The sequence below is a fragment of the Curcuma longa genome, chromosome 21 (genome assembly GCF_044706935.1).
Source record: "Curcuma longa cultivar G26 ecotype Majalengka, Jawa Barat chromosome 21, ITB_CL_G26_1.1, whole genome shotgun sequence".
NCBI classification, from domain to species: domain Eukaryota; kingdom Viridiplantae; phylum Streptophyta; class Magnoliopsida; order Zingiberales; family Zingiberaceae; genus Curcuma; species Curcuma longa.
The window spans coordinates 1,957,600-1,984,790 of NC_133881.1; the positions used below are offsets into that span (position 1 = coordinate 1,957,600).

At 40.8% G+C, this 27,191-nt stretch overlaps 5 protein-coding genes across 12 annotated transcripts in view; 1 reads left to right on the forward strand and 4 right to left on the reverse strand.

Moving 5' to 3' along the window:
- Positions 1 to 1,361: 1,361 nt before the first annotated feature.
- On the reverse strand, positions 1,362 to 4,334 carry LOC141814862 (IAA-amino acid hydrolase ILR1-like 5). 5 transcript variants are annotated; one of them, XM_074702818.1, is made up of 6 exons: positions 4,168 to 4,334; positions 3,839 to 3,964; positions 2,929 to 3,058; positions 2,744 to 2,805; positions 2,382 to 2,510; positions 1,362 to 2,165 (listed from the first exon to the last, which is right to left on the reverse strand). In XM_074702818.1, the coding sequence occupies exons 1-6, from the start codon at positions 4,186 to 4,188 to the stop codon at positions 1,797 to 1,799; spliced, it is 837 nt and encodes a 278-aa protein (XP_074558919.1). In that variant the 5' UTR covers positions 4,189 to 4,334; the 3' UTR covers positions 1,362 to 1,796. The 5 variants fall into 5 exon arrangements, with proteins under 5 accessions (XP_074558919.1, XP_074558918.1, XP_074558916.1 ...); XM_074702817.1 differs by having other exon boundaries at positions 1,362 to 1,961; positions 2,046 to 2,165; positions 2,744 to 3,058; XM_074702815.1 differs by having other exon boundaries at positions 2,744 to 3,058.
- A 1,970-nt stretch (positions 4,335 to 6,304) lies between these two features.
- Positions 6,305 to 6,981, reverse strand: LOC141814864 (uncharacterized). Its single transcript, XM_074702820.1, has one exon. The coding sequence runs from the start codon at positions 6,973 to 6,975 to the stop codon at positions 6,433 to 6,435; it is 543 nt and encodes a 180-aa protein (XP_074558921.1). The 5' UTR covers positions 6,976 to 6,981; the 3' UTR covers positions 6,305 to 6,432.
- Positions 6,982 to 7,047: 66 nt separating this feature from the next.
- Positions 7,048 to 8,585, reverse strand: LOC141814469 (F-box protein PP2-B11-like). The gene is made up of 3 exons (XM_074702431.1): positions 8,533 to 8,585; positions 7,902 to 8,217; positions 7,048 to 7,826 (listed from the first exon to the last, which is right to left on the reverse strand). Exons 1-3 carry the CDS (start codon positions 8,583 to 8,585, stop codon positions 7,290 to 7,292), a joined length of 906 nt encoding a protein of 301 aa, XP_074558532.1. The 3' UTR covers positions 7,048 to 7,289.
- Positions 8,586 to 11,828: 3,243 nt separating this feature from the next.
- Positions 11,829 to 15,307, forward strand: LOC141814865 (protein unc-13 homolog). Its single transcript, XM_074702821.1, has 5 exons — positions 11,829 to 12,323; positions 12,486 to 13,373; positions 13,454 to 13,912; positions 13,982 to 14,168; positions 14,258 to 15,307. Exons 1-5 carry the CDS (start codon positions 11,829 to 11,831, stop codon positions 15,229 to 15,231), a joined length of 3,003 nt encoding a protein of 1,000 aa, XP_074558922.1. The 3' UTR covers positions 15,232 to 15,307.
- Positions 15,308 to 17,554: 2,247 nt separating this feature from the next.
- LOC141814866 (uncharacterized) overlaps positions 17,555 to 27,191 on the reverse strand; it is a 35,117-nt gene continuing 25,480 nt past the window's right edge. For 2 of the 4 annotated variants that reach the window (XM_074702822.1, XM_074702824.1), the window contains 6 exons: positions 25,100 to 25,213; positions 24,485 to 24,566; positions 23,690 to 23,812; positions 19,975 to 20,055; positions 18,482 to 18,607; positions 17,555 to 17,693 (listed from right to left, as the gene is read on the reverse strand). In XM_074702822.1, coding sequence (XP_074558923.1) covers positions 17,622 to 17,693; positions 18,482 to 18,607; positions 19,975 to 20,055; positions 23,690 to 23,812; positions 24,485 to 24,566; positions 25,100 to 25,213 — 598 coding nt within the window. In that variant the 3' untranslated portion in view covers positions 17,555 to 17,621. Of the gene's footprint in view, positions 17,694 to 18,481; positions 18,608 to 19,974; positions 20,056 to 23,689; positions 23,813 to 24,484; positions 24,567 to 24,967; positions 25,214 to 27,191 lie in introns of those variants that run through there. The other 2 variants (XM_074702823.1, XR_012600529.1) reach the window with 2 other exon arrangements.

Here is a 27,191-nt window from a genome sequence, read left to right on the forward strand (position 1 = left end):
TATATGGATCTTTTTACGACATTAGCTGTATCCCTTACTATATTATCATTTATATTCAAATAAATTTTATCTTATTTTATTGTTGCTAATCAAGTTTTTTTTTTTATCTTCGTCTTTCTCGTTTGATGCACACATTTGTCATAGTTTCACATTGCCTAACTAGAGCATCTATTGATTGTCTATGTACATGTTCGTACTATCTTAACTGTGTCTCTCAAAGTTTTTTTTTTAATAGGTGCAACCCGACTTTCTTTCTAATATTTTCATCTTTTATCTTGTCCATCTTCACATGTCTGCACATCCATCTTATTATTCTCATTTTTACAACTCTCATCTTTTGCTCATGTGCTCGAGTCATCAACATTCTGCTCCATATAACATAACAGGTTTAACCGCCGTTTTGTAAAACTTTCTCTTTTAATTTTAGAAGTACTTTACGATTATAAAGAACACCTGAAACTCTTTTGCATTTCAACCATCCTATTTGTATTCTATGTAAGATATCTCTCAATTTTCCTTTCATCTTTTTTGTAAAAATAATCCTAAATACTTAAAGCTCTCAGTTACAGACAACTCGTTATCTCTTATCTTAACAATTATCTCATTACGTCTAATATTATTAAATTTAAATTTTATATATTCTGTTTTTTACTTTACTAAGCTTAAAATCTTTTACTAAACTATGTCTATGAACAAAATCAACTTTAAAAACTAAAACACATTTATTCTTTGGTGAAACAAATCATGTGAAAAAATTGCGTGACATAATGAAATATGGATCAACTGAAAGAGTTGGAAATTCAATGCTAGTACTGGAACTGATCTGATTATTTTCATTTGCTTCAAGAAAAAAATATAACAAAATCCATGTGAGGCATTTAGTGTTGCCTTCTTAATATCTCAAGTGTGTACCAATTGTAATTCAAGCAGTTATATAACCAACTGTTTCATATTAGGAGAAGTGCACAAAGGACAAAAACTTGATGCTTACCAGTATGCTGCTATTAAAATTCAAATACTTGTAAGAGATTAATAAATGAGAAGCCACATTGTATTCATCACAGCACATCCATACTTCCAATTGTATTAAGAATTACTAAAATGCATAGTGCAATGCACGGATTTAACTCTTATGACAAATCATATGAAAAAAATCAAAGAAAATATAATTGGTTTAGGATGGGTACATCCTTTAAGTTTTATAATGCTAAGCTACACGTCTAAGTGAGTTCTGGTTTTGGTAATCTAGGAAGGATTCAACATATATATCTTCCCAACAAATATTTGTGACTGAACTAAAAACATATCTGTGCTCTGCTTGGCAGGCTTAGCTTTACAATAGGGGGAAAAGGCAAATATACTCTTGTTAAACAAGCACCATAGATTGAGTAGTTCAACACTAATGAAAACTACATGCTTGAATATATATTTCTTACCACTGCATCCAGCAAACTAGAAATGCTTAAACTTGGCACTGACAATCTTAATATTTCCAATATAGTCTATCGTTTTAACAATCCCTGTTCCAAGCAGAAGTATGGACTTCATAATCATGGAGTAAAAGCTTAACAATAACATAGAAGAACTACTGGTCTTGTTTACTCATTTGGTCATTATGCGCTAGTAGCACGTAACTGATGAAGCACATAGTTCAAGGAATCAACTATGATCATTCTTATGCACGCTTCCTTGCAGTAAACTGATGAAGCTTATTCTGCATGTATTTCATTCTGGCATTCAAACCGCCATGTATCTTATCATCTCGAAAATGCTCAAGAGCTAGTCACGTGGACATTTTAACTGTTTCGCTGATTTAGGTACAATTCAGCAATTGCAGTATGTATTGCTGCCCCAATTGGAAGGACATCCTCATCAAGGAAAAAATGAGGGGAGTGAGCAGGATAGACTGAACCAGTTCTCTCATTTCTCATTCCGATGCCAAATATAACACCTGGGATCAACTGTTGGTAGAATGCAAAATCTTCACCAGCCATGATTTTCACCCCCATCTTTACCTTATCTTGGCCAAGTAGAAGGGCACCAACCTGCTGTAGATGATCATGCAATTCTTCATCATTCACTACAGCTGGATAGATTGGGTATTCCTCCGATAGCATGCTAATAACTGCCTTACATCGATGTACAGCTGCCTGGCCTTCTATCACCTGAAGACATCAGAAACCTTCAACTTTTAGGACAAGTAATGCCAATGCATATCATAAAAAGTAGAATGCTTTTACTTGTCCATCTAGGTTATACAATCAATAAATAGTGTTAAAGATTACAAGATGTCATTGGGACAAGTACCAAATTAATGTAAGCAAGTTATATATTTGTGTCCCTGTAGCAAAAAGCAAGTGCCCGAAGAACGTACAACGTACCTCTTTTACCCTCCTCTGAAGCCTTTGCAGGCCTTCAGTGGTTATACTTCTCAGAGTACCCCCAAATTCGACAATCGGAGGTGTTTCATTGAATGAGCTACCACCCTTTACATATGTAACAGCCAATACCTGCAAAATATCAGAAGACAGTTCAGATAACAATTATGTCACGAGCAAATACACAACTAAGAAGTCAATAGCAGAAGCAGAAAAGATATAGAGGGTCATCGTGAATGAAGTAAAGTAGGTGACTCTTTGAAAGCCACTGAAACATCATCTGTGCAATATAGAACTTATTCAAATCAAATAAACTTATTAGCAAGATAAAAAGAAATAATGGCAAATGTCAGATCATAGCATACTTGACTATGCAGAGGGTCATCTTCTCTGGAGATGAGCTGTTGCATTGAAAGAATAGCAAATGCTGCAGCAATAAGTGGATCCACATTTAAATGAGGTTTTGCAGCTTCTCCACCTCTACCTTCTATTTTGGCTTCAAAGAAGCACACAGCAGCTTGACTAGGCCCTGGAATTGAGTTAATACTACCTGTAGGCAACGTGTAATCAACATGCATAGCAAAGATAGCTTCTATGCCATCTAAAGCACCTTCCTTGATCATGTGCAAAGCACCTGCACCACCCTCTTCTGCAGGTTGAAAAAGAAGTCTCACTGTCCCCTTCAAAATAAACATCCAAAACAAATTAACAGATGTTGAATTAAGGATATGTTGTTGTGTTAAATTGATTCACACTTTACGTTAAGATGTAAAGGAAAAAAAATAAAAGAACAAATAAACAACCAGCATAAGTATAATTTCCCAAAGTAGAGTTCTAAGGAAAAACGGACATTGCTTGACAAATGAATTTAATGGGTCACAAGAGCCTCACAAGGCAAAAATTGTCCAATTTCAAAACTAATTTGATATTTCCAAAATTTGGCTGTAACAAATAGCTAGCTTGACTGTGTTTCTCGTCCTCACTCACTTTTACAAAAAGGTGAAATCCACAATCCCAGCGGCCCCACACGATCGGCCCCACGATTCTATGAAGAGGTAAATTGAAAAACTATATGGAGGGTATTGTTTCGGCTTCGTTAAGATTCGAACCCTTGCCCTCTTCTATAAGTATGCTTCATCGTAACTAACTCAGCTATGCCGGACTCCTCACTCCTCACTCACAGACCAAGACTATGTGGAGGGAGAAATCTAAGCATTTGAAATAAGAGGCCATGCTAATGCGAGCTTTTTCCTCCGTCTTCCTTTCCTCCTTTCCTTTTTTCTTTTCCTTTTCCATTGTTGATCCTTTTCCACCTGCCTTTTCCCTCCTCCATCCACCCCGGCGTAAACACAACATCAATCTCCTTTTGGCGGAATCCTGCTCAGTATCTCATCAGGTCGTGCATTAAACAACACAGTAAGTGGAACAAAGTTCGTGATGAACTGTTTCGAGAGTAGTACCCGAAGTACGTTCTTCCGTTGATTCAGCAATTTTGCGGCACCAAGAAGCATCGTCACATGAGCGTCATGCCCACAAGCATGCATGACACCGTCGTTCTTGCTCTTGTGCTCCCACTCCACCATTTCCTAACCTCGCAAGGAGAAAGACAAGAACTTTAAGCGACACCCGTATATCCTTTCGAAATAGGACTTGCTTGAAACCCTAAAAGGTAAATTTTGCAGCAAGGTACCGAGAATGACTTTTTTCAAAGAAAAAAAGACACCACGAATAATCAAAGCAGGAAAGCACGGTATCGGAATTTTAAAAGACACCGATTCTTGCAGGGTACCTGAAGGGGGAGGGCGTCCATATCAGCGCGGAGGGCGACGATTGGCGGGTCGCCGGAGCCAATCTGGGCGAGGACGCCGGTGCCAGCGTAAGGGAAGGAGTAGGGTATGCCGAGACGGTCGAGGTGGAACCGGATGAAGGCGCTGGTGTTATGCTCCTGGAAGCGGAGTTCGGGTTGCTCGTGGATCCGCCGCCGGATGGAGACCAGCCATTCCTTCTCCTCCTTGGCCGATCGCAGCAGCTCCTCTGCATCGTAGCGGAGAGAAGAGGAAGGAGCCGATCGGACAGGGAAGAAGAAGAAGTAGAGAAGGAGAGGGAGGAGAAGACGGCAGACTAAGCAGAAATCCCATTTGACTTCCGAATCAGTAGATATTTTCCATGGAAGACATTATATCAGAAGCTGGCAAGTTAATAATCAAAATAATAATATTATTATTAAAATAAATATATTTTTGAGATATAAAAGGCTCTTGGAATATTTTTTAAAATAAAATACTTTTTATTATAATAAAAACGAAGGATAATAAAAAATATATATTTTATATTAAAAAAAGATAAATCTCAGTCAGTCTCATGGACTCAATCTCTGAGGATGACCGGTCCGGTCCAATGGAAGTTTCTCACTGACCACCAGGGTAAATCGAGAATGGGGATGGCCGATTCGGTCCCATGGAAGTTTCCCACCGACCACCAGGGTAAATCGGGAAGCGCTGCGTTCTCCATTTGGAAGAAAATTCTTACAAATACGCCGTAGTTGGGGATCGAATCGTGGATCCTTGGGTCATAATCTAGATGTCATACCGTTGCACTATTGCCCCGGGGACATATATTTTATATTAGATGCCACGAGGTATGCAATATAATACGTGTGAGATATCTTTTCTTCTGCAAAAAGGTGGATCCGCCACCTTAGCGACCCCACACGGTCGGCCCCATGACCATTTGTGAGGAGGTAAATCGAGAAAATATTTTTAAGATTTTATTTTTAAAAAAAATCTACAAGTTAGTGGCTATATGTGTCTGTCATGCTAACTTTTCATATTGACTTTTCATGCAGCATCATTATTCCTTTATGACAGACACAGATATGAAAGTGGGATCCACCTGCATGTAGATGGGACCCAGCCCTATGTGTCTGTCATGCTAGCTTTTTCACACTGACTTTTCATGCAAAATATCATTACTCTTTCATGACAGACACAGGCATGGAAGTGAGATCCATCTACATGCAGGAGGGACCCAGTTCTATGTATCTGTCATGCTAGCTTTTCATGCAGTATATCATTAAAAAAGTAATGATATGTTGCTTGAAAAGTCAGCATGAAAAACTAACATGACAGGCATAGAAGTGAGACCCATCTACATCAAAATAGTAATGATATGCTAGACATAGGCATGAAAGTGAGACCCCGCATGCAAATAGGACCCAGCTCTATGTGTCTGTCATACTAGTTTTTCATGCTGATTTTTCATGCAATATATCATTACTCTTTTGAAAGAGTAATGATATATTGCATGAAAAATCAGTATGAAAAGCTAACATGATAGACACGAGCATGAAAGTGGGACCCACCTGCATGTGGGATTCAGCCCTATTTATATGTCATGCTAACTTTTCATGCAACATATTATTACTCTTTCAAAAGAGTAATGATATGCACATTTAAAAGTTCTATCGTCAAAATATTAATTCTTATTGAGATTTGATTTCTTGAACCGAATGATATCTTATACTAATTATAAGATCGGATAAAAGCTCATCTAGATTCATTTAATAATAACAAAATAAATAACTTCGAATGACGATTCATTATCTTTCATAAATAAAGTTTGTAAATGATTAATGAATAAATTTATATAAAGTTAATTATAAACTTCTTAATTTTTTTAATTTAAAATACATTTAAAAAAATCTAAATCTATAATTTTTTTAAAAAAATCTTAACTATCTATAATATATTTAAAAAATAAACAATATCTAATCTATAAGGATAATTATAAACCTCGATAAAAAGCTGAAAAAAATTTATCTAAATCTCGATAAAATTTTAATCCAAACTCTGCTCCTTCATTAAAGTCGAGTCCAGATAATACATTTATGAAGGAATCATTAACAAATAACAATTTATTAGGTCCAAAATGAGCTGTAAATGTTCAAGAAGAAATTAAAAATAAACTTCACACTCATTCATATGCCTTATTTGGCTTATCGATCAAGCACAGGCTTATTTTCTGCCTTCCCACGCTTACCAGTGAAGTAATCCACTTAATCTTCTTCCTTCTCCTTCTTCTTCGTTTCCTCTTCCTCTTCTTTCTCCTCTTTCTTCTTCTTCTTCTTCTTCTCCTCCTCCTCTTTCTCCTTCTTCTTCTTCTTCTTCTCTTTTTCCTTCTCTCTCTTCTTTTTCTCCTTTTTCTTCTCCTTCTTCTCGTGAGCATCCTCTTCTTCGTCTTCTTCCTCTTCCTGTTCCTCTTCCTCCTCCTCGATGTACTCTGTTATGTCCACGTGGACGCCGGGGTCTTCGGCGGTGGTGCTCCCGCCTAGGAGAATGGAGTTGTTGACGGCCTGGTAGTTGCTGTTGGCGTAGGTGTGCATGCCGCTGTCGTCGCTCTCCAACAGCTCTTCTATCTCCGCCTTCATCGTCGCGCCCTTGTTCTCGCCGGCGAGCGTGATGGTCCCAAAACCGCGCTCCCTGCTGCCGAGGCCCCCGAGGCGGCCGGTGAGCGCCGAGAGCACGTCTCTGATCTCCGTCTGCATCTGGAGCTGTCGGGGCTCGTCCTCGCCGTTCGCATTGCTGCTGCTGGCCACCATGGCGATCGACGACACAAAGCTATTGCGATTCCTACTGGTGGAGCCGGATCATACTTATATAGAATTGCTGGGAGGTTGGGATCGGGAACGGAATGAATTCTTAGCTTGGAACGAGAATGAAAGGATTGCAGGGATGACAAGCAAAGAATTAACAAATCAAATTTGCACATGACAATGCAGAGGATTAAATTCCTTGCTTGAACTAGTTCTTCGGACAAGGTTGTTCGATCGATGTAACCACAATTCAGATAAATATATAGCTTTGTTTAATCGTTGCAGACTCGCAGTTCTTCCCCAGCTCCACTTGTTTCAGTTCATTGCGAGATGACAGGCCTAAACTCGATGCCTTGAACTATAAGCCCCGTCTTGTAGTTCATTTCCCGCACCTGATGGAATCGCACATGTACGGTACTTCCGTCTTCATGATCATTGAGAAATCGCCCCATCTCGATCTCCATCCATCCATCTTCCCTTCTCCGCGGAGTTCGCACCTCCTCGGCACCGATCATCATTCCACGGCGAGGCCGTTGCAGAGCCACAAGGGTTTCCGCCGCCTGAGCTCCGACGTGGACCGACGCTTCTTGCGCCGGTGAGCGGAACCCTGCCGCGTGTTCTCTCAGTTGGAACACCAGGAAGGCGCCGTAAGTGGCTCGAGGAGACAGCGAGGTGGTTGCGATTACGCCGCTGAGATCGAACCACCAGACGGCCAGCAGCTCAGCTACCTCGCCGAACCTGGACTCGTGGGTGGGAGTGAAGGTCCAGTATCTGGCGTCGTCGCCCCAGGCGATCCTTAGTTGCCTCGCCGATAACATCAAGCACTTCTTGCTGCTGGATCTCTCCAACGCGAAACTCTGCGATCGAACGATTGGCGTCAGAGACGAAAAGCGAAGTGGTCGAGGCGAAAAAAGAGGGATTTTGTTTGTCACCGCGTCGCCTCCGTCGATGAGGATGGGACGGGCGGAGAGGCGGAGGAAGAGGTCCTTCTTGGAGGGGAACTCGACGGGGGCGATCGCGCGCGAGAGGATGGCATCGATATCGGGCGGTAGGAAGCGATCCCAGACGGCGTCAGAGGCGGCGGCGCTGCGGAAGTTGTGGGAGACGGCGGAGGACCTGGCGGCATCGAGGGGCGAGGTGAAGGCGAGGATCTGGGCGAGGACGTCGGTGGGAAACTGGTCGAGGAGGAGACCGTGTGCGACCGCGCTGCTGCTTCCATCTTGTTGCTGCGCTCCATGTCTTCGTTTCCTTCAAGATTCCGTGGCTTCGTTATATTTGATCTCCGTGAGCGAAATTTCCTCGATGCTTCCCGTCTGTCAACTTTTGGAAAAATTTATGAAGTTCCTAATCTGCCATTGCCATCAGGACAGTATTCATTCAATTCCTCACCGAGCGCTGGGACCTCGCCGACAACCCCTCGCTGGCGATGACTGACTGAAGTTATTAGTAACGTGCAAAAATACACATATGCAGAAATGAAATACAATAAATATTTGATTTATTTATTATATATATATGTGCACGACGAGGAATCCTATGCTACGTGACGAGGATATATGCGACTTGTGCTCGACACTCGTGACCCCCCCCGTCACCGCCGTCGTCGCCGTCGCCATCGCTTCACTGTCTGGCCACCGCCGGCCGCCGCCTCGGACGTGATCGACGTGCAAATTGCGGCCCGAATCACGCCGGATTCCGCCCAAATTGCGGCCCGAATCACGGCGAACAGTGGCCCGCCGGATTCCGGCCGAATTACGCCGGATTCCGACTACAATCCGGTCGGAATTTGACGCCAGCCGATGCGCCCGGTCTGGCGGCCTGCAGTGGCCGGACGGCCGACGGGGGAGCACTGTGCATTCCTACATTTGGACGGTCAGATGAGCTAGTGATCGCGTGATGGACAGTGATCCCGCGTCGCGCATGAGCACGTAGGAAACTAACGCGCAGCATAGCAAACTCGTATATATATATATATATATATATATATATATATATATATATATATATATATATATATATATATATAATTGATATTCTGTACGACCCACGCTAGCGACCCCGTGCACGGCACAGCCGACCCCCCGCTACTTCCAGCCGCCCTCGCCGTGCCTTTTGGTCATCGTCCACTGTCGGACCGGGCCCGATCGACTTGCCACTCGTTGACTCATCGATCGACGTCGAATTTCGACTGGATTATGGCTGAAATCGGCCTTTTCTTCCATGACTTGTTTCAGGATGGAAAGAGCTATAGTTTCAGCTTCCAGAAGGGACAGGTCCTGCATAAGCGAGTGCTCTCATGAAATTATTATCATCATTATCATCACCACCACCAAGATACCAAACAGAAAATTACTATAGATCCAAATAGCCACAATAGAGAATGGTATACACAATTATGCCTTGCATAACCAGTTATATCTGAAATTGCCAAAGTAGCTAGCTACCTTGTTGTATTGCTCTTGAAGAGAACTATCAGCTCCTTCGGATCCAGATCCTATTGCTTTTGCATTGCATTGCCAGAATGTGCCAGATGGATCACTATAGTATCTACAATTTATAGCATGTTACATTTGAAGCAAAACATTGAAATACAGGACTACATAGTAGAGATTGTGCGTATGAGAGACACTTTAGATTTTACCAGATAACCTCTGACATTTGTAATATCAAGCAGAAACATTAATGTATAAAAAAGTACAGCACAGTAATACATATGCACTAGAATATTTGTTAGAGCCTCAACCATAGGAGAATACATGTAAACTTTGACCTGGAATTGCTTGAGATTTTTCATAAAGACCTAGGGAATTGTTAACTCCTAACAATACTATCATTCCCTCTTCTAAACTTATATGAAACATAAAATATCTCAATCTGGGTGGTATGCAAAGAAAATGAAGAATAGTCAAAGGTGATGATAAACATTACACATGACTTATAAGGGTTGTTATTGATAGTGAAGAAATTGAAGATGCAAGGTGATACACAGAAGAGTAAATTTCTTTATTGTTTTTCCCAATCCTTTGTGTTTCTTGTTTGTTTTAATCTGCCCTCAGATTATGGGGCTTTTCCCTAAAATATCCACTTTAAAATCGCATCCATGAAAGAACTTAGAAATCATAGTTTCTAGTCAGGATTTTCATTAAAAAAAAAAGACAGAACTTATCTTCGAAATTAGGGTTTCGGGTGGGATGAGGGAAATGGGAGCAGAGAAAGAAGAGACGGCGAGCGACGGCGAGTAGAGGCGACGGTGGGCCGAGGGAGTAGCGACGGCCAGCAGAGGCGAGCCGAGGCGACGAGCAGAGGGCGCAGCGAGTAGAGGGAGAAGAGAGCACCAGCAGAAGTGAGCCGAGGCGGCGAGCAGAGGGCGCGACGAGTAGAGGGAGAAGAGAGCAGAGGGCGCGGCGAGTAGAGGAAGAAGAGAGCATAGGGAGAAGAGAGCGCGGCGAGCAGGGATTAGGATTTTACGTTTTCTGCTTGCCACGCGCGCGCGGAGAGACTGAATTCCTAGCCACATCAGCTTCCACGTCAGAGGCGCTCACGAGGCGCTCAGGAGAAGGCGCTCAGGAGAAGTCGCATATATCCTCGTTGGCCGCCGCCTCGGGTGTGATCGACGCGCCACTCGCCGGTGCATCGTCCGACGCCGGATTCCGATCGGATAGTGGTCGGAATCTGGAGAATTCGGTTGGTAACCGTCGAATCCGGCATGTGGCCACTAGCGACCAAATCACGCCGGATTCCGCCCAAATTGTGGCCGGAATCGTGGCGGACAGTGGCCCGCCGGATTCCGGCCGAATTGCGCCGTATTCCGACCATAATCCGATCAGAATTTGACGCCAACCGACGCGCTCGGTCTAGCGGCCTGCAGTGGCTGGACCGCCGACGGGGGAGCACTGTGCATTCCTACATTTGGACGGTCAGATGGGCTCGCGATCACGTGATGGACGGTGATCCTGCGTCGCGCATGAGTGCGTAGGAAACCGACGCGCAGCATAACAAGCTCGTATATATAAATATATAGAGAGAATTGATATTCTGTACGACCCACGCTGCGTGACCCCGTGTGTGACACAGCCGACCCCCCGCCGCTTCCAGCCGCCCTCGCCGTGCCGTTTGATCATCGCTCGCCGTCGGACCGGGCCCAATTGACGTGCCACTCGTTGGCTCATCGGCCGACGTCGGATTCTGGCTGGAATCTTCCGCAATTTGGCCGGAACGCCACCGGCAGTGGCACGCGGCGTTTTCGGCCAAATCGCGGGTGGAGACCGATCGGGAAAACATCCGACCCCTGTCGCTTTCAGTCGCCCTTGTCGCGCCGTCTGGTCACCGCTGACCGCCGGACCAGGCCCGATCGACGTGCCACTCGTTGGCGCATTGACCAACGTCGGATTCCGATCAAAATCTGGCGCAATTTGACCGGAATGCGGCCGGTAGTGGCACGCAACATTTCTGATCAAATTGCGATCGGAACGAGTGGCACGTCGATCGGGCCCGATCCGACGGCCGGAGGTGACCGGACAGCGAGGCAAGGGCGGCCGAAAGTGGCAGGGGTCGGGCGGGCAGATTACTGTGCATTTCCACATTTAGATGGTTAGATCTGGCTCCCGATCGTGTGATGAACGGTGGATTCGAGTCGTGCACGGGCGCATACGAGGCAGTCGCATAGAATATCAAAATCGTGTATATATATATATATATATTAAAAACCAAATATTCCAATTTCCACGCAACGGTTTCCTTCGGCGTATCGCTTTCCCTCCTCCTTTTCCTCTGCGCCCTCCAATCGCAACGACGACGGTGGAGCCCATCATGTCTGTCCGCCCCTCACTCGGCGCAGCCTGACCCGTCACCACCGGACAATGGGCCGCCACCACAGCCCCTCCCTCTCCACCGCCTCGCCCTCCGACACGAACGCCGATGCCGACTTCGACGCCGTCGTCGAAAGCCCCTTCGGGCGAATCTGCTCGCTCACGCGATCCGACATCCGCGAGGCGGCGTACGAGCTCTTCTTCATGTCGTGCCGCTCGTCGCCGGGCTTCGGAGGCATCAAGAGCTCCATCAACTACTACTCGGCGGTGGAGGGCGGTGGCGGCAATGGTGGGGGAGGGGAGCCAGGGTCCCCCAAGATCGGGTCAGGGATGACGGTGCCGAATAGTAGGATCAAGAAGGCATTGGGGCTCAGGACACGGAGGTCGTCCCCGATGAGGAAAGGCATGTTGAATGGGGTCTCTAACTCGCCGGGGAAGGCGAAGCGGCCGATGACGTCGGCGGAGATCATGCGACTGCAAATGTGTGTCCCGGAGCATAGCGATCACCGACTAAGGAAGACCCTCATGCGAACCCTAGTTGGACAGGTGAGGCCATACATCTCAAATCTTTCCCCCAAACTTATCATTCATTCAAACTCAACAATTTTTATTTGGTTGTAAGCTTCCAAAACTTGATTTTGATGTAGGCAAAAGCATGAATAGATTTGCAAAAAAATTTGTTTATTGCCAATTTTTTTGTGTTAGCAGACGAGTAGAAAAGCAGAGACGATCATTCTTCCTCTGGAGCTCCTCCGCCAGTTGAAGCCCTCAGAATTCTACGACGCACAGGAATACCACCAGTGGCAGCGGCGGCAGCTCAAGCTCCTCGAGGCAGGCCTCCTCTTGTACCCTTCGCAGACCGTCGACCGCCAAAATCCTGCCGCCATGCGTCTGCTAGACATCATCAAAGCCACCGAGAACAGACCCATCGACACCAGCAAGAACTCCGAGGTCATGCGCATCCTCTGCAACTCTGTCCTCGCCTTAGCTTGGCGTAACTCCGGCAGCGGCTCCTCCGCAGAAACCTGCCACTGGGTGGACGGCTACCCGGTGAACATCCACCTCTACCTTGCCCTGCTCCGGTCCATCTTCGACCTCCGCGAAGAAACCGTGGTCTTAGACGAGGTGGACGAGCTCATTGAGCTGATGAAGAAGACATGGTCGAGCTTGGGCATAAACAGGATGATCCACAATGTCTGCTTTGCTTGGGCTTTCTTCCAACAGTACGTCGAGACCGGGCAAAGTGAGCCGGATCTACTTGGAGCCGCGGTGACGATACTGGTCGAGGTTGCTCATGACGCAAAGAAGCCCAATCTCGAAGCTAACTACACAAAGCTCTTGTTCGGTTCACTCAGTGCGATGTATGGTTGGGCGGAGAAGATGATGTTGGATTACCACGAGTACTTCGACAAAGACACCATCACGAACATGGAGCATGTTCTTACCTTGGTAATCTCCACGTCGAAGATAATCGGTGAAGATCTTTCAAGTGAAGTGATCTTTGCAGACAATAATCCTGTCGAAACAGGGGCGAATACATCGACGAAGAAAGTGGATTACTTCATAAAGTCTTCCATAAGAAACGCATTCACCAAGGTACGTTCTTCTTTCTCGTGTGATTTTGAGGCTCATAAATATTATATTCCTCCTGTTTGATTAGAATAATTTCTTGGTAGATGTTAGAAAATGGAGCAGCTACTCAAAACGACAGCATGATTGTCAAAGTAGACGAAGATCCGAGCAACATTATGATCCATCTTGCGATCGATACCGAGGACATGGCAAAGCTAGAGAAGGAAGTATTTGGGCCTGTGCTGAAGAAATGGCACCCGGTGCCAATTGCCGTGGCAGTTGGGACCATCCATAGCTGCTTTGGGATTGTGCTGAAGCAGTTCTTGGCCAAGGTCTCGATCCTAACAAATGAGGTAGTTCAGGTGTTGCTAGCTGCAGGGAAGTTGGAGAAGTTCCTGGTGCAACTGGCAGTGGACGACTCCGAAGATGGAGGAGGGAAGGCAGCGCTGAGGGACGTGGTGCCTTACGAAGTCGATTCAATCGTCGGAAGCCTTCTCAAGAAATGGACAGAAGAAAGGTTAAGGCGTGGAAAGGATTGCGTAGATAGAGCCAAAGAAATTGAGGTGAGAATGATATCCACTGCCGTTGCATCAACTCAACTCAACTCTTTTGTTTTTGTTTTTGTCTTGTAGAACTGGATGCCGGTATCAAATAACGAGCCGTATGCTCGATCTTCCATGGATTTGATGAAGCTAGCGAAGGTGACATTTGACGAGTTCTTCGAGATCCCTGTTGGCGTCCAAGATCACATGGTTCAATACCTTGCTGATGGCTTGGACATGCTGTTCCAAGACTACGTATCTTTCGTTTCTGCATGTGGTATTTGCTTTCGATCGATTGCATTTTGATCAGGCATGGAGAAAGGTAGTTTCAGCGATTAACTTTCAGAGAGTGGTTTGATTGTTCAGGGACGAAGCAAAGCTACATGCCCAGCCTCCCTCCGCTCACGAGGTGCAACCAGGACTCCCAATTCAGGAAGCTATGGAAGAGGACGGCCAATTGCAGGGCCGGAGCCGGCGGCCGGCAGAAGAGGAGGAAGGGCCGCGCCAACAACTCCGACCACCCGCGGCCGTGCACCAGCCGTGGCACGCAGCGGCTTTACATCCGCCTCAACTCCCTCCACTACCTCTTCGCCAACATCCACGCCCTGGACAAGTCGCTCACCTTCGCGCGCAGCGGCCTCTCCCCCTCCGGCCGCCCCCGCCACCTGGCGTCGTCCCACCACTTCGAGCTCGCCCGGTCGGCGGCCCAGTCGGCCATCTGCCACGTGGCGGAGGTCGCGGCCTACCGCCTCATCTTCCTCGACTCCCGCCTCTCCCTCTACGAAGGGCTGTACGTGGAGAGCGTGGGCGGGGCGAGGATCCGCCCGGCGCTCCGCACCCTGAAGCAGAACCTGACGCTGCTGGTGTCGATCTTGACGGACCGAGCGCAGCCGGTGGCGATGAAGGAGGTGATGCGGGCGACGTTCGAGGCGTTCTTGATGGTCCTCTTGGCCGGGGGCCCGGAGCGCGCCTTCGAGCGGGAGGACTACGCGGCCGTGCTGGAGGACTTCCGGAGCTTGAAGCGAGCGTTCTGCACCTGCGGGGAGGGGCTGGTGGCGGAGGAGGTGCTGGGGCGGGAGTCCGAGGTGGTGGAGGGAATCGTGGCCCTCATGGGGTTGCCCACCGAGAGGCTGATCGAGGATTTCAGCATCGCGGCGTTCGAGGCGAGCGGGCTCGGGTTGGTCGGCGAGGGAGCCGGGTCGAAACTGCCGATGCCGCCGACGACGGGCAGGTGGAATCGGGCCGACCCTAACACGGTGCTCCGGGTGATCTGCCACAGGGACGACGACATGGCCAACCAGTTCTTGAAGCGGACGTTCGATCTGGCCAAGAGAAGATGAAGGGAGGGAGGTCTGTAACTAACTTGAAAGCTGAAACTCTGGGGCAGGCAGGCCATAATGTACAGTTGATCATAACTTGCAGGTGCATTTCCATTGTCATTATTTTTTGTCATCTGATCTAAATCTTTGGAGTGGTGAAGTTATGGGCATCAATTTACATATTTATTTTGAAAAATAAAAAGGACGAGAGGAGATTTGACTTGACTGATCGTAGTATCATATATATCCAACATGGATTTTGCTTCAGCTCTTCGAGTTAGTTTTTATCTCGAAAGATGATGCTCCTATAAGTTTACCATCCACCAAAGAGAGAAACAAACTGGTGGATATTGAAATTGCTTCACCACACTGAAATTATGAGTAGACTCAGAAACTGCAGTTTGAAATAAGATAAACTGCAGCAAAGATTTTCTTACATTTTACCTGTACATTGTTGTTACATTATGGATGATTTCTCTCTCTTATATCTCACATATATATTTTTCTTGATGAACTTGAATGACAGTTTGTTATCCTTCCCAAGTCCTCAATCCATTCCCTTTCATAACCAAGCTAAGCTTTGTTTTATTCATAATAAAATCAAACTAAACTGAAGTTAAAATATAATCTTGGATTTCTTTCTTTTTATCTTATTGGAGCTTGGCAGATTGATTGGTTATCAAATTCTTAATTTAAGTTTATTTTATCATGATATTTTTACAATTTTAAACTTATTTAGTTGTTTAGAAAATAAATTTATTTGTTTTTTTATATATTTAAGAAGACTTTTGTTATGGACGATTTACAAAACTTTATTCGTAAATATATTATTTACAATATTTATTCATGAATATTAATGAGATAGCATACATATATTAAATGTATTCATTTAATCAAATTATATATATATATATATATATATATATATATTGATTAAATGTTGAAGAGGTTTAGGATAGCGTGTGTTTGAAATGAGAGGCATCGCAAAAGGCACTCTTGACCATGTTACGAAGGGATTCTATGTGGCTTTCAGTTAGCGCCCTGGAGAAAATTTCGTTCCAGTTCTTGTCCGCCAATCATAATACGGAGATCTTGTGCAGACTCTTTTTCTAATTTAGAGTCTACAGTGTGAAAAAAAGCTGGTGCAAAGGCATTTTTGAAGTCCAAAAAATGATGCGTCTTATGAGGCAATTTATTTCCATACCATGGAAAAACCCCATCATTTTGTCGCTCGTAGCCTTCTTCGTTCAAAAAGTAGTGTTTTTTTTACGAGCATCATCGCCACGTGCCACGGAGATTCACAAATTCTTATATATTTTGTTAGAGAAACGACCATTATTCTAGCTTTTGATTTGGTGTCTCCAAGAAACTATAATCCACCACCATGAGAGAAGATATTTTCATAATTTCATTAAAATTTAATTTTATCTATTATAATAATATCTATCTGTAATAACCAACTCAACCTTACTTTGAAAGTAAAAAAAACTTGAAGTACAATACAGCAAAAAGATAAAATCCATATCATTTAAATTATCTTAACTCAAGAATGCACTAATTGAGCTTGGCATTATGAAAATCGACATCATACTTGGCTTGACCTAGCACATAAATAAACCAACTAGCCCATGTTACGTGGTACGTCAAAAAACATTACCTACAATGAAATAAAAAAAATCAACCCTAAGACCCTCTGTAGAAGGATAAATTAAAAAATTACAATTATTAACCACTAAAAAAAAATTACTTCACTTCAAATATACCTTACAATAATCAACTCAACCATAGCCCCAAAACCAAAAAAGGAAAAAAAAATTACAATGCTACAATAAAGATGAATCACCACCTCAACTTCCACACGGCCAACTCCAATCTATAAAGAGGTAAGTTACAATTGATGACTACGGAAGAGGATATTACCTCAACTTCAACAAAATTTAACCTTTATCCATTGTAACAAATTTACCCTACAGTAACTAAATCATACCCAAAAATAAAAAAAATGAATTACAATAATCATAAAGAAGATGCCCATATACCCATCAAAAAGGTACAAGATGAGTTGATCAATTCCACGTGCTTAAATATATACAAATAGAATCATTAGGGTAATCATCCAAAACCAAAATCATAAACCGGCCTATTTGATTGGCTTTTAAAAACATAAAAAAATGTAGTTTAGTTTGAAAAATGATAAACTAATGAAGAAACAAAACTGAAACCAAACATGTTAATTCAACATTTGATATCAATTTAGACAAAGCATACAAGCGCCACAAATAGCAAGAAATACAAGGATACAAATAGAAAGCTCACAAATAGCAAGAAATATACAAATAGAAAGCGTGCAGATTATCAGAACTCAGAAGACATGCCTTGACCGGTAATTTGCAAGCCTTCAATCTCAAACTCTAGCCTTCAATCACACTCTCGCTTGGATTTGAATTGTCAGTTGGTTGACATCGATAGTTCAATCTAACACTCTGGGATAAGAGAATGTTAAGAGATCCAGTTTAATCACATAGAATATTTTGCAATAAATATTCTAAATATTTTGCAAACATGAATGGAAACGCATACAGAAGGCTCTATATGCCTGGTACAACATAGTAAATCATATTAACATAAGAATTTGGCCAAAAAGATTTTTAGTTCTAACATAACTATCACCAATTTACCTGCGAAAATAAATGCACTATGCAAGATCAAACGTTGGGTCAAACTAATATGGAGATATTCTTGCAGTAGGATCTGATCTTCTTTTGTCCACGTCTTTGTTAGTTGTGTGAACTGATATCACTTATATGTGCCATACAACCCTAACTTCAAGCGGGGTGGAAAAGATAACTAATTTAATCATGTCGAGTATGTTTCTCAAAAACTCGATATCCTTGGAAAGGGATTGATATTTTTTTATAAATTAAAGTTCTAATTAACAATAATATTATCAATCATCTATTCACTACTTTTAGTTTCTTCATATGGCAATGTCAGGCAAATCTTAAGAAAATATGAAGCTACCAGTAACAAAGCTACACCTTTGTTTATCATGATGGGATTCCATGTCTTATTAAATGATTCGATCAAATGGACACTTTTCCCTCATTTAAACTAAAGGTGTACCAATATTGGATCCTATTACAATTAGGAAATGAGATTAAAAGAAGAATTGATTTGACAGTCCTGAAAAATGTAAAGCATTATCTCAGTTAGATCATTCGGAAGCATAATTGAAGTCATGGTAACACTAGTGAAAAGATTGGCAAAAAACCTCCAAAAGAGTGATGTAGTAGAAGTCTTCCATATGCTGCATAAGGGCAGTCCCATCTCTGATGGATTGGAAAAGATTAATTTCAGTTTGTAGTATTTGTTCAATAAGTTGCTTCTCCCCTCTCATCTGCACAGATTGCTTTTTTTTTTTCAATCAGATGTACCAACATCATAAGACCACTTTTTCATATGCCATATAAATTTTGTTTATTTCACATGAATTTAATAGAAGATATTAAATCTCACAATTCTAACTGTTTAAACAGAATAAACATCATGCTTTACTAGGAGCAATGAATTCTTTAAGAAAAAAAAAACTGTTATGTCCATCTAAGTGATTAGAAAATAAAATAAGAAAAATCAGTCAACATTCACGAGAAGGGCAAAAAATAAAAAATAAAAAGGGAAAAAGGGACCTCTTGAAAAGTGTGAGGTAACATTGAGAAAGAAAATGTTGGAATGCAGTAGTCCCCTTAAGATTTACAGGGTTTTTATTATTTTATATATCTGCATCTATATAACATTCAACCCCAGGATGTTTGTTTTCCTTGGAAAGTTATAGACATATAAAAACCAGCCTTATATTAGAAAGGGTGGAGATATATATGAGACTTATCCATCTTGGTAAACCATGAAGAGAAGTATACAGGCCTTATATTGTTATTACTTTTCTAATTTTCTCATTGAATTGATTTCTAACCTCCAACGCAGACATAAGGGAATCAAGGCCTCAAATTGCTCTTTGGTCTGATTTACTGCATTGAAAAAGGTGACCCTGTTTGATTCCAGGAGCTATTGTTATGGCCAAACCTCTTGGCCCTTCTTACTTTTCCAAAGCCATTCAAGGGGCCAAGTTCCCCAATAGGAACAATAAGACAATTATCTTACTCACTAGAATGGAGATACCAGTTTTCCCCTACTTGACAGTTTGATAGGATTCAATAGAATCTTCACATCACTGGAGATCTGACACTAGGTAACAGGCCTGTCGACCAACTTTGTTCATGGCAAATCAACTTACTGCCTAACCAACTGTACAAATATGGCAATGTCCATGTGACAGGAAACCTTGATATGTAGTACCCTGTGGCACTGAAAATCAGGCTAATCTACTCAATCGCTATCAGCATGATGACAAGGCAGTTGCAGCTTGCATATAATGGGGAAGGAAAGATACTAAGAATCTCACTTAAATAAGTCAAACATTCTTGAGCCTCAGTAAGCATCCAAAATATTCTTGCATCTGTCATAGGCAAGTCAAAACAAACAGAGCAAGTAGTGTCATACACTCTTAGACCATGACAACCAGTATTATGCATTTATCCAAAGTTAATGAGTGCAGAAATGTCAACCATACAAGAAGGGAATGAAGAAGAGAGGATGCATTTACAGCAAGGATTCATGACAGTCAAAATGAAATTGGCTTGAATCTAAGCATTTGCATGTATAAGCTGCAGAAAAAACAGTAAATTCATGTGTTTGGACGAGACTTACAAACTCATTTACAAGACTATCAGGAGTGGCCTCTCCAATTACATCCCCTTGGTACCCATCCCCAAGAAACTCCCTATCTACCTGTAGAGCAAGGCATAAGTTAACAAAATCACATGCTACTTACAAACATGCTGGTATACAAGGATCCTAATGAAAATATAAGTATTCTAATTTAGATAGGTAGAAGAGGCAACTTAAGATATTAAAAAATTTCTAATTTACTCCACAGGTATAGAAGCTATAGAAGCCACGATCATGCGGATCACAATGTTTCATAAGTCAATTGAAGAAATTTTGTCTCCACCTACACTTCAACCTCAGACTTAATGATTTTGCACATGAACAGCGTGCAATAGTTTCATCATAATGACTTCATGATCAGTAGGTGTTATGTTGATGCTAAATTGTGACTACTGAGGAAAGGTGGATCAATGAAGAGACCTCAACTGAGATTATCAAGATTAGATTTCAGCCAACTAAGGAAGCAGTATTAACATGTGATCAACAAAAGCAGAAATTTTATATGCTGTTGACACAAGCCTACCAAGGGTAAAGGGTCCTCTGAATAGAGCTCATGAGTATTTGAACCTAGGTTACAAGGCCCAACTAATAACATCGTAGCAAAGTTTCAGAGCTGAGTAAAGATATGCTAGATATACAGTTGGTGGATGACATGTTCATACTGAAAACATGAGCTATAGATGAGTTGGATACACCTGCTCTTAAGTTTGAAATGGAGCATGGACAAGAGTATAGCATACCTTTCCTATATGTTCCTGATAGCATTCCCTATGATGCTACCAAGTTATGTTTGTTTTTCATTATTTCATGTGATGAATAATTATGATATACCTTGGACATGTTCATACTAGAAACATGAGGATTCTTGCTCACGAGTATAAGATGACTAAAAATAATGACAATGGTGTTTGTCAAAGGTAGCATTATAATAATTTCTTAGAATTTTATGCTGAATATTCTTTATGAAAATTTTTGCCTTAGGAGGGGGGGGGGGGGGGGGGGGGGATTTTTTGATAATATATTTTCATTGAGATATACAAAATTGTTTTTTCCTTGTGTGATATGATTTATTTGAGTTTCTTTTGCAAGTTATGATTACCGTTATATGAGTTTTGTTTGAAAATTATTTAAGGATCTAATTGAGTAAGCAAATTTAGTACTTCCATATGTTCTTTTGAGACAATTTCATCAGAGGTATTTCGTAAATATAAGATTAAGGTTCAAATATTGTTCCTGAGTCAGGTAATTGTAGTTGGCCACAAATGGTTTGCAAGCTTGTGATGCCTGCAGATGTTGTAAAGCTGGAATTGCTCATCTTGGGAATTCTGCGTCTAGGTTGATGGCTTAAGTTCATGTCTAGGTTAACATAGATATAATAATATGAGCTACATGCACTGGACAAGGTTACCACCCACTACCACTGGATAGCAACACCAGAGCATGACAAAGGTTTTAAACGCCAAGGTAACTACAAGTTCATAGAGAAAACCACTCTCTATCCCACAGTTCTAGCAACCTCAATAATTTACCATGGAATAATTGATAGATAAACTCAAGGTTTTAAAATTCGAGCCGTGCCTGAGTTTTGATATATGACAAAAATCATACGATTTCGATACCATATCATACTGTGCCAATTCGATTTCAATATTTTTTAAAATATATTAATTAAAATTATTTTATTAACATTTAATAATTATAGAAGCTTATTATTAAGTTAAATTTGAGATATTGAATGCTTGATTTAAGTTTTGATATTATCTCTTAAAATATTTGATTCTTATTAAGCAAAAGTCGATTTAAATTAATTGAAGTCTATTAAGAAAGTTTAAGCTATATTTATTTTAGATATATTTTGATCAGTTTAAAATTAAATCTAATTTATATATAAAATGATTTAATTTATTAATAGTTTTAGTAATAAGAGATTTTGTTTTTCCTCTATTTACTTTTAAGTGGTATTTTTTTCTTTGTTTATTTTAATGGAAGAAAAAATAATAAATGAAAGAGGGAAAAAATTTAATAAGGACAAAAATAAGAAATAGCTATTTAAAAAAATAAAAAAATAACATCTAAAATTAAAAAAGGATCAAATAAAGAGGCATTCAACCATTTTCAAGATCAATGTAGATTAACAGTAATGTGCAATATTAATTGTATATATTCTTACCTAGACTAGCAGTAATTAGTATAATTATTGTAAATATTTTCTTGTCTAAAATAGGTTGTATAAGAATTCTTATTTAAAGGAAAGAATCAAATAAAGAGGCATTCAGCCATTTTATCAATTGTGATATAGTATCAAAGTCTGCCTGAATTCATAACTGAATCTTCGAATCTCTGTCAGTTTTTTTCTTTTTGTCTTACAAAGTTTTCTGGTTTGCTTTTAATTTTTGGATTGATTAATTTCTGATTAACAACTTTGGCTTTGAGATTTCATTTTTTTTTTAAAGAATGGTTGTTGAGAATTTTCTTGGAAGAATGTCTACAGAGACTTTGGCTATCAAATTTACAGGAAAGAATTATGCAGTATGGGAATTTCAATTTAGAATGTTTTTGAAAGGGAAGGAGCTTCGTCAATGTCTGCCCCTACTCCTAAAGAAGGTACAGAACTTAGTCAATGTCAGCTGGTGTTTGTGAATTGCTTAGTATATTGGAAGAGACATAAGTGTTTGTGATAGATGAATCGTCAGAGGTTTGGTTAGAATAGGCCATGGAGACTGAGGCGGACGAAGAAAAGAAGAAAGGGGCGATGTCGCTACAGTGAAAAAGACAACCTCATTGCAAAGGGGAAGATGGTGCTGCAGATTAGGACTACAGTCGTTGGCGGCAGAAATAGCGTGTCCTAGGTTAACCTAGGCTCTGATACCATGTGGTTTTTGAGAGGGGAAAAAGAGATTTTATTCATGAATAGGAGAGATATAAATACATGAGGTATTACCTAAAATAAGTAGCTAAATACAAAAATTCTAATTAATAAGAAACTAATTGCGTGATTAATAATTAATTATAGGAAATAGCTATAAATACAAGATATTAACAGCTGTAGCTGAATATTAGAATCATCTAAATTAGGATAGTTTGATTTTCTACGAGATAAATTCCACCAGTGCCACTCAGTATAACATGAGATTTAAAACGCTAGGTAAACTACTATGGTTTACTCATTATCTTAAAGAAAAGAATTTGCATTCCTGACTAGTTGGCCTTGTAAAAGTGTACTTGAACTGAATTGTGAAAACTTAGAAACAGTCACTTAAACAATTGAAATGCTTATGACACAATAATAGCAAGCCAAGACTCAATTATTTATGATCTTCTACAACAATCACATCCAGCCATTGAACCCTATGGAAACAAGTTATGTTTAAAATGCAGTTATGTTACAAGTGAAGCAATATCCACAAAAATAACCAAAAACAAACGCTACAATGTGCATAAATGAAGATTTCTCCATATTCAGCTTTTAATACTATGTTTTTATTTCGTTAAACGTTTTTAGTACTATGTTGCTAATAGCTATAACAAGACAAAATCTAAAAATTTGAATAACAAATATTTAACAACGAAATGCCTTGACAATTATGACACTTATATTGATAAATGGCTATACGATAACAAAGCATAGCGACTAAAAAGAAAGTAGCTGCATAAGAAACTTGCATGGCTTCCATACATATAACCTGTTACTCACCAATCCCTTCAACTCTCCAGCTGCAAGATAAACAGGGTGTGCAACATGACAGTAACCCATAAGACGAGGCACTGTTGGGATAATGTCTCTGTGGTTCACAACTCTCCAACTATCTTTGACCTTCTGCACACGCAAACATATACAGATATCTTGAGGAAGTACTCACAGAACTATAAAAGAACATGAAAGTTAAAACTGTGGATCTCTTCAAAAATTTACTAGCGAAATTATAGTTAGCGCTTCTCAACAACAAAAACCACACATTTGAGAATTGAAAAACCTACGAGCATGAACCACAGCCCTATTTTTTCAATCAAAGGATAAAGATTGATGTAGCTAACCTTAAATAGTTGGGACAACACTACTTGATGATTTGATATTTTGACCAAAAAAGATCAAGCATCAATTAAAATATGGTTAAAATATTTTCTAGGTTCTGCACCTATTTCAGAAGTTAAATGTCCCAGAAACTGCTTAGTAGTGTGGCATTAGTCAGTGTTTTGATCTTTATTATTGCCTGCGGCCAGTGGGATCATTGATGAGTGTAAAAAATATTTAATGATATAGATCTTATAAAGTTCAATTATTATTAGCTATTATGTACTTATGCATCCATATAAATTATCAATTACAGTGATAATGGACATAAAAAAGAGTAGATGAATTTCATTTCGTAGTGTAGAATCATATTGGGATTAATAACTACAGACTAATCCAAGTGAGTAGAAGCGGAGGGCACAAACAACATATCTCATCATCTACCTCTCTTTAGAGTTGTAACAACCAATTTCATACCTTATTATAGAGTTCAGCAAACCTTCTATTACCAACTCGAGGAGAACCAAAGTTGTACATAGTAACAGATATTTTGCCAAGCCTACAAATAAACATTTAAGATGCATATAAATTGGATATGAGGACATATCACAAAAAGGTAGGCCAAATTATGGCTTCATAAGATTATCATGAGAAACAGAAATATGAAATTGAAAAGGCAAACTAAAATTATGAATTGTCAAACAAATTACCATAAGAAAACATAACTACTGAGCAACACTAAATTGGAAAAGGCTTAGGTAAGCAAGGCCACTGTCAGGTGTCGCTGATTAGGAATCAGCCAGGTGAGCAAGAAAGTAGTTCTATTGGTTGATTAAGAGAAGAATACAATGGTCTGATCCAAGTAAGTCTCAGGTAGGTAGAATCAAAGTCATTCCCTCCAATTTTGGGATTTTTACATCTATTCAGTCTTTAAATAATTGATAAGAGAAGACACGTAACTTTAAATTAATCAGGTCTCCACTTTTGTAACCACATTGTACCAGTCGGTAAAGATAAGTTGACTTTAAATGTGAAAGCAATGTATCAGTAGGGAGTGAATACTCCAATTATACTGAAACAAGGTTTACCAACTTTGCCATTTGGCTCAATGAAAGCTCGAGAGCAAGCAGTGTAGCAAGTGCACCACCTAAACTGTGTCCTGTAACATAAACCTGCCATGTGGGTACACTTAGATCATCTTCTGGCCTGTCACAAAGAAAAAATAATAATAATAATAAGGCAGTGACAACATACTGCAATTTTTTAATAAAAATACTCAATTCCTTTGTTTTAGAAGAACAATTATTGTTATCTGCCTTGAATATCATTCTAAGGTGCTTCCTATACCATTCGATAGCTTTACTTACTGACTCTACTACATGGATTCTATGAATAATATGCTTGGGGCAAGGGAATATCATGCAAATATGAGGCAGGTCAAGTACCTTCCTAAGTTCCATTACTAGATCTAAGAAGAATAAAAACAATTTAATTATTAACCAGTTCACTGATATGACAACTCCGCCAAGATATCATAGAGAAAGAGTAGATATTGTTCATCATTTTTCTTTTTGAATATACTCCACCTCGGTTACATGCTGTGCATCAACTTGAGTTGCAGTTGCTTAATCATGCTGTAGAGTGAACCAATGGCGAGCATATATAATATAGATATGTTTAAATCAAAAAACTGTCCCTTGTAATTCAAATATAGAGATAACAAACTTGCTCATGGCTACTTCGTCAAACACACTATTGCATTTTATTTGGATGCATTTGATTCCAATGATACAAGGTTAACAAAAAAGAAGGGATTGTTGGATCAAGTGGAGCAGCCAATGATACAAGGTTAGCATTTGCAATGTGCAAGATGATTTAGCTAATGAGTGTTGGGTCTACAATCAAACTAAATATATTATGACGAGCAAGCAAAAATACATAGCATCTTCACAAAAATGTTAACACTGAACATATGGTGAGGGGATGGCTGCACTACCTAAAGAAATGTTTAGGGAATGACATTTCAAGAGTGTTTCTCATGAAAAATCCTGGCAACATACTAATCTCCTTACCCATTAAAGGTGAGTTCTTTTTCCTAAAGAACTTCCCTGCATATTTATCGCACCAAAGTATAATGGTGCTGCAACAGCTTCACCATTAGGGGACACAGACACAGGTGAGTTTATATATATATACATACAGATATATATGTAATTATGTTTTCATTGGAGATTATGACGACTGTGAACAATAGTTCAGAGATACATATATCACATACAGGTTACAACCTTCTTTGATTGAATCCTTCTTTTCAGGTATATAGAAAATTGAAAATTTAACAACCAATGAATGAAAGAAAAAAAAATGTAGCGTCCGTCTAGGCCACGTAAGGGCGGGCGTTACAGAATGGTATCAGAGCAGTTTGCCATCTCACTACACACACATCAAGCCTGCATCCTGCCGCTTCCAAGTAAGATATTTTATGCATACCTTACTTACTGTTCTATATGATAAAGAATGTTATGACTTGAGTATGCTTTTAACCTGCAATTAGAAGGAGTAACAAGAATGAATAGGACTGTACTTCACTTGACTTGATGCACATGTCTCAGGAACAACATGGCTCGTTATAATGAGCGACTAGAGGAGCTGTTGGAAGAACTAGAGACAGTTGAGTATAGTCCAGTTCTTGGAATTCAAGGAATCATGGGAAGATTGAATCGAATTTTCTGGAAGCTTGAACAGGAGGGGTTTCCCGTGATAAACGACCACCAAATCGGGACACTGATGCGTGCTTTGCCCAAGCGCGCAAGGACAGTGGCACAGGAGATTTGGGGTCGGTATGATTGTCGCCTCGCATATGCAGAGTTGTGCAGGCAACTGCTGCAACATGAGTTTCCAGAAGATTTGGGAGAATCTGGATCGGACTCCGAAGACAACGAAGAGGACCCAGAAATTATGGAATATGTGTCTGAGGAGGATCCTGAGATAGAAGAGGACCCTGAGGAAATCTTTGAAGATGATCCTGAGGAGGTTGAGGATCAAATGGAGGTAGAACAGAATCTGGAAGAGGATGATGAAGAAGAAGTTCCAGATGAGGATCTTGAAGAAGAAGATCCGGATGAGGACCTAGAAGAGACTGTAGAAGATCCTGATGAGATACCGGAGAACCCTTCTCCAATAG

What these genes read in the sequence shown, in the direction of transcription:
- LOC141814862 (XM_074702815.1), bottom strand. Translation starts at nt 4,188, where the DNA reads ATGGACGCCCTCCCCCTTCAG. An exon ending in AACGGAAGAACGTACTTCGG is followed by an intron (nt 3,059 to 3,838) that starts GTACTACTCTCG and finishes TTTATTTTGAAG; the next exon opens with GGGACAGTGAGACTTCTTTT. An exon ending in TTCAGAGGAGGGTAAAAGAG is followed by an intron (nt 2,166 to 2,381) that starts GTACGTTGTACG and finishes TGATGTCTTCAG; the next exon opens with GTGATAGAAGGCCAGGCAGC.
- LOC141814864 (XM_074702820.1), bottom strand. Translation starts at nt 6,975, where the DNA reads ATGGTGGCCAGCAGCAGCAATGCGAACGGCGAGGACGAGCCCCGACAG.
- LOC141814865 (XM_074702821.1), top strand. Translation starts at nt 11,829, where the DNA reads ATGGGCCGCCACCACAGCCCCTCCCTCTCCACCGCCTCGCCCTCCGAC. An exon ending in TGCGAACCCTAGTTGGACAG is followed by an intron (nt 12,324 to 12,485) that starts GTGAGGCCATAC and finishes TTGTGTTAGCAG; the next exon opens with ACGAGTAGAAAAGCAGAGAC. An exon ending in ATAGAGCCAAAGAAATTGAG is followed by an intron (nt 13,913 to 13,981) that starts GTGAGAATGATA and finishes TTTGTCTTGTAG; the next exon opens with AACTGGATGCCGGTATCAAA.
- LOC141814469 (XM_074702431.1), bottom strand. Translation starts at nt 8,585, where the DNA reads ATGGCGACGGCGACGACGGCGGTGACGGGGGGGGTCACGAGTGTCGAG. An exon ending in GTCACGAGTGTCGAGCACAA is followed by an intron (nt 8,218 to 8,532) that starts GTCGCATATATC and finishes GGAATCTTGAAG; the next exon opens with GAAACGAAGACATGGAGCGC. An exon ending in TCATCGACGGAGGCGACGCG is followed by an intron (nt 7,827 to 7,901) that starts GTGACAAACAAA and finishes GTTCGATCGCAG; the next exon opens with AGTTTCGCGTTGGAGAGATC.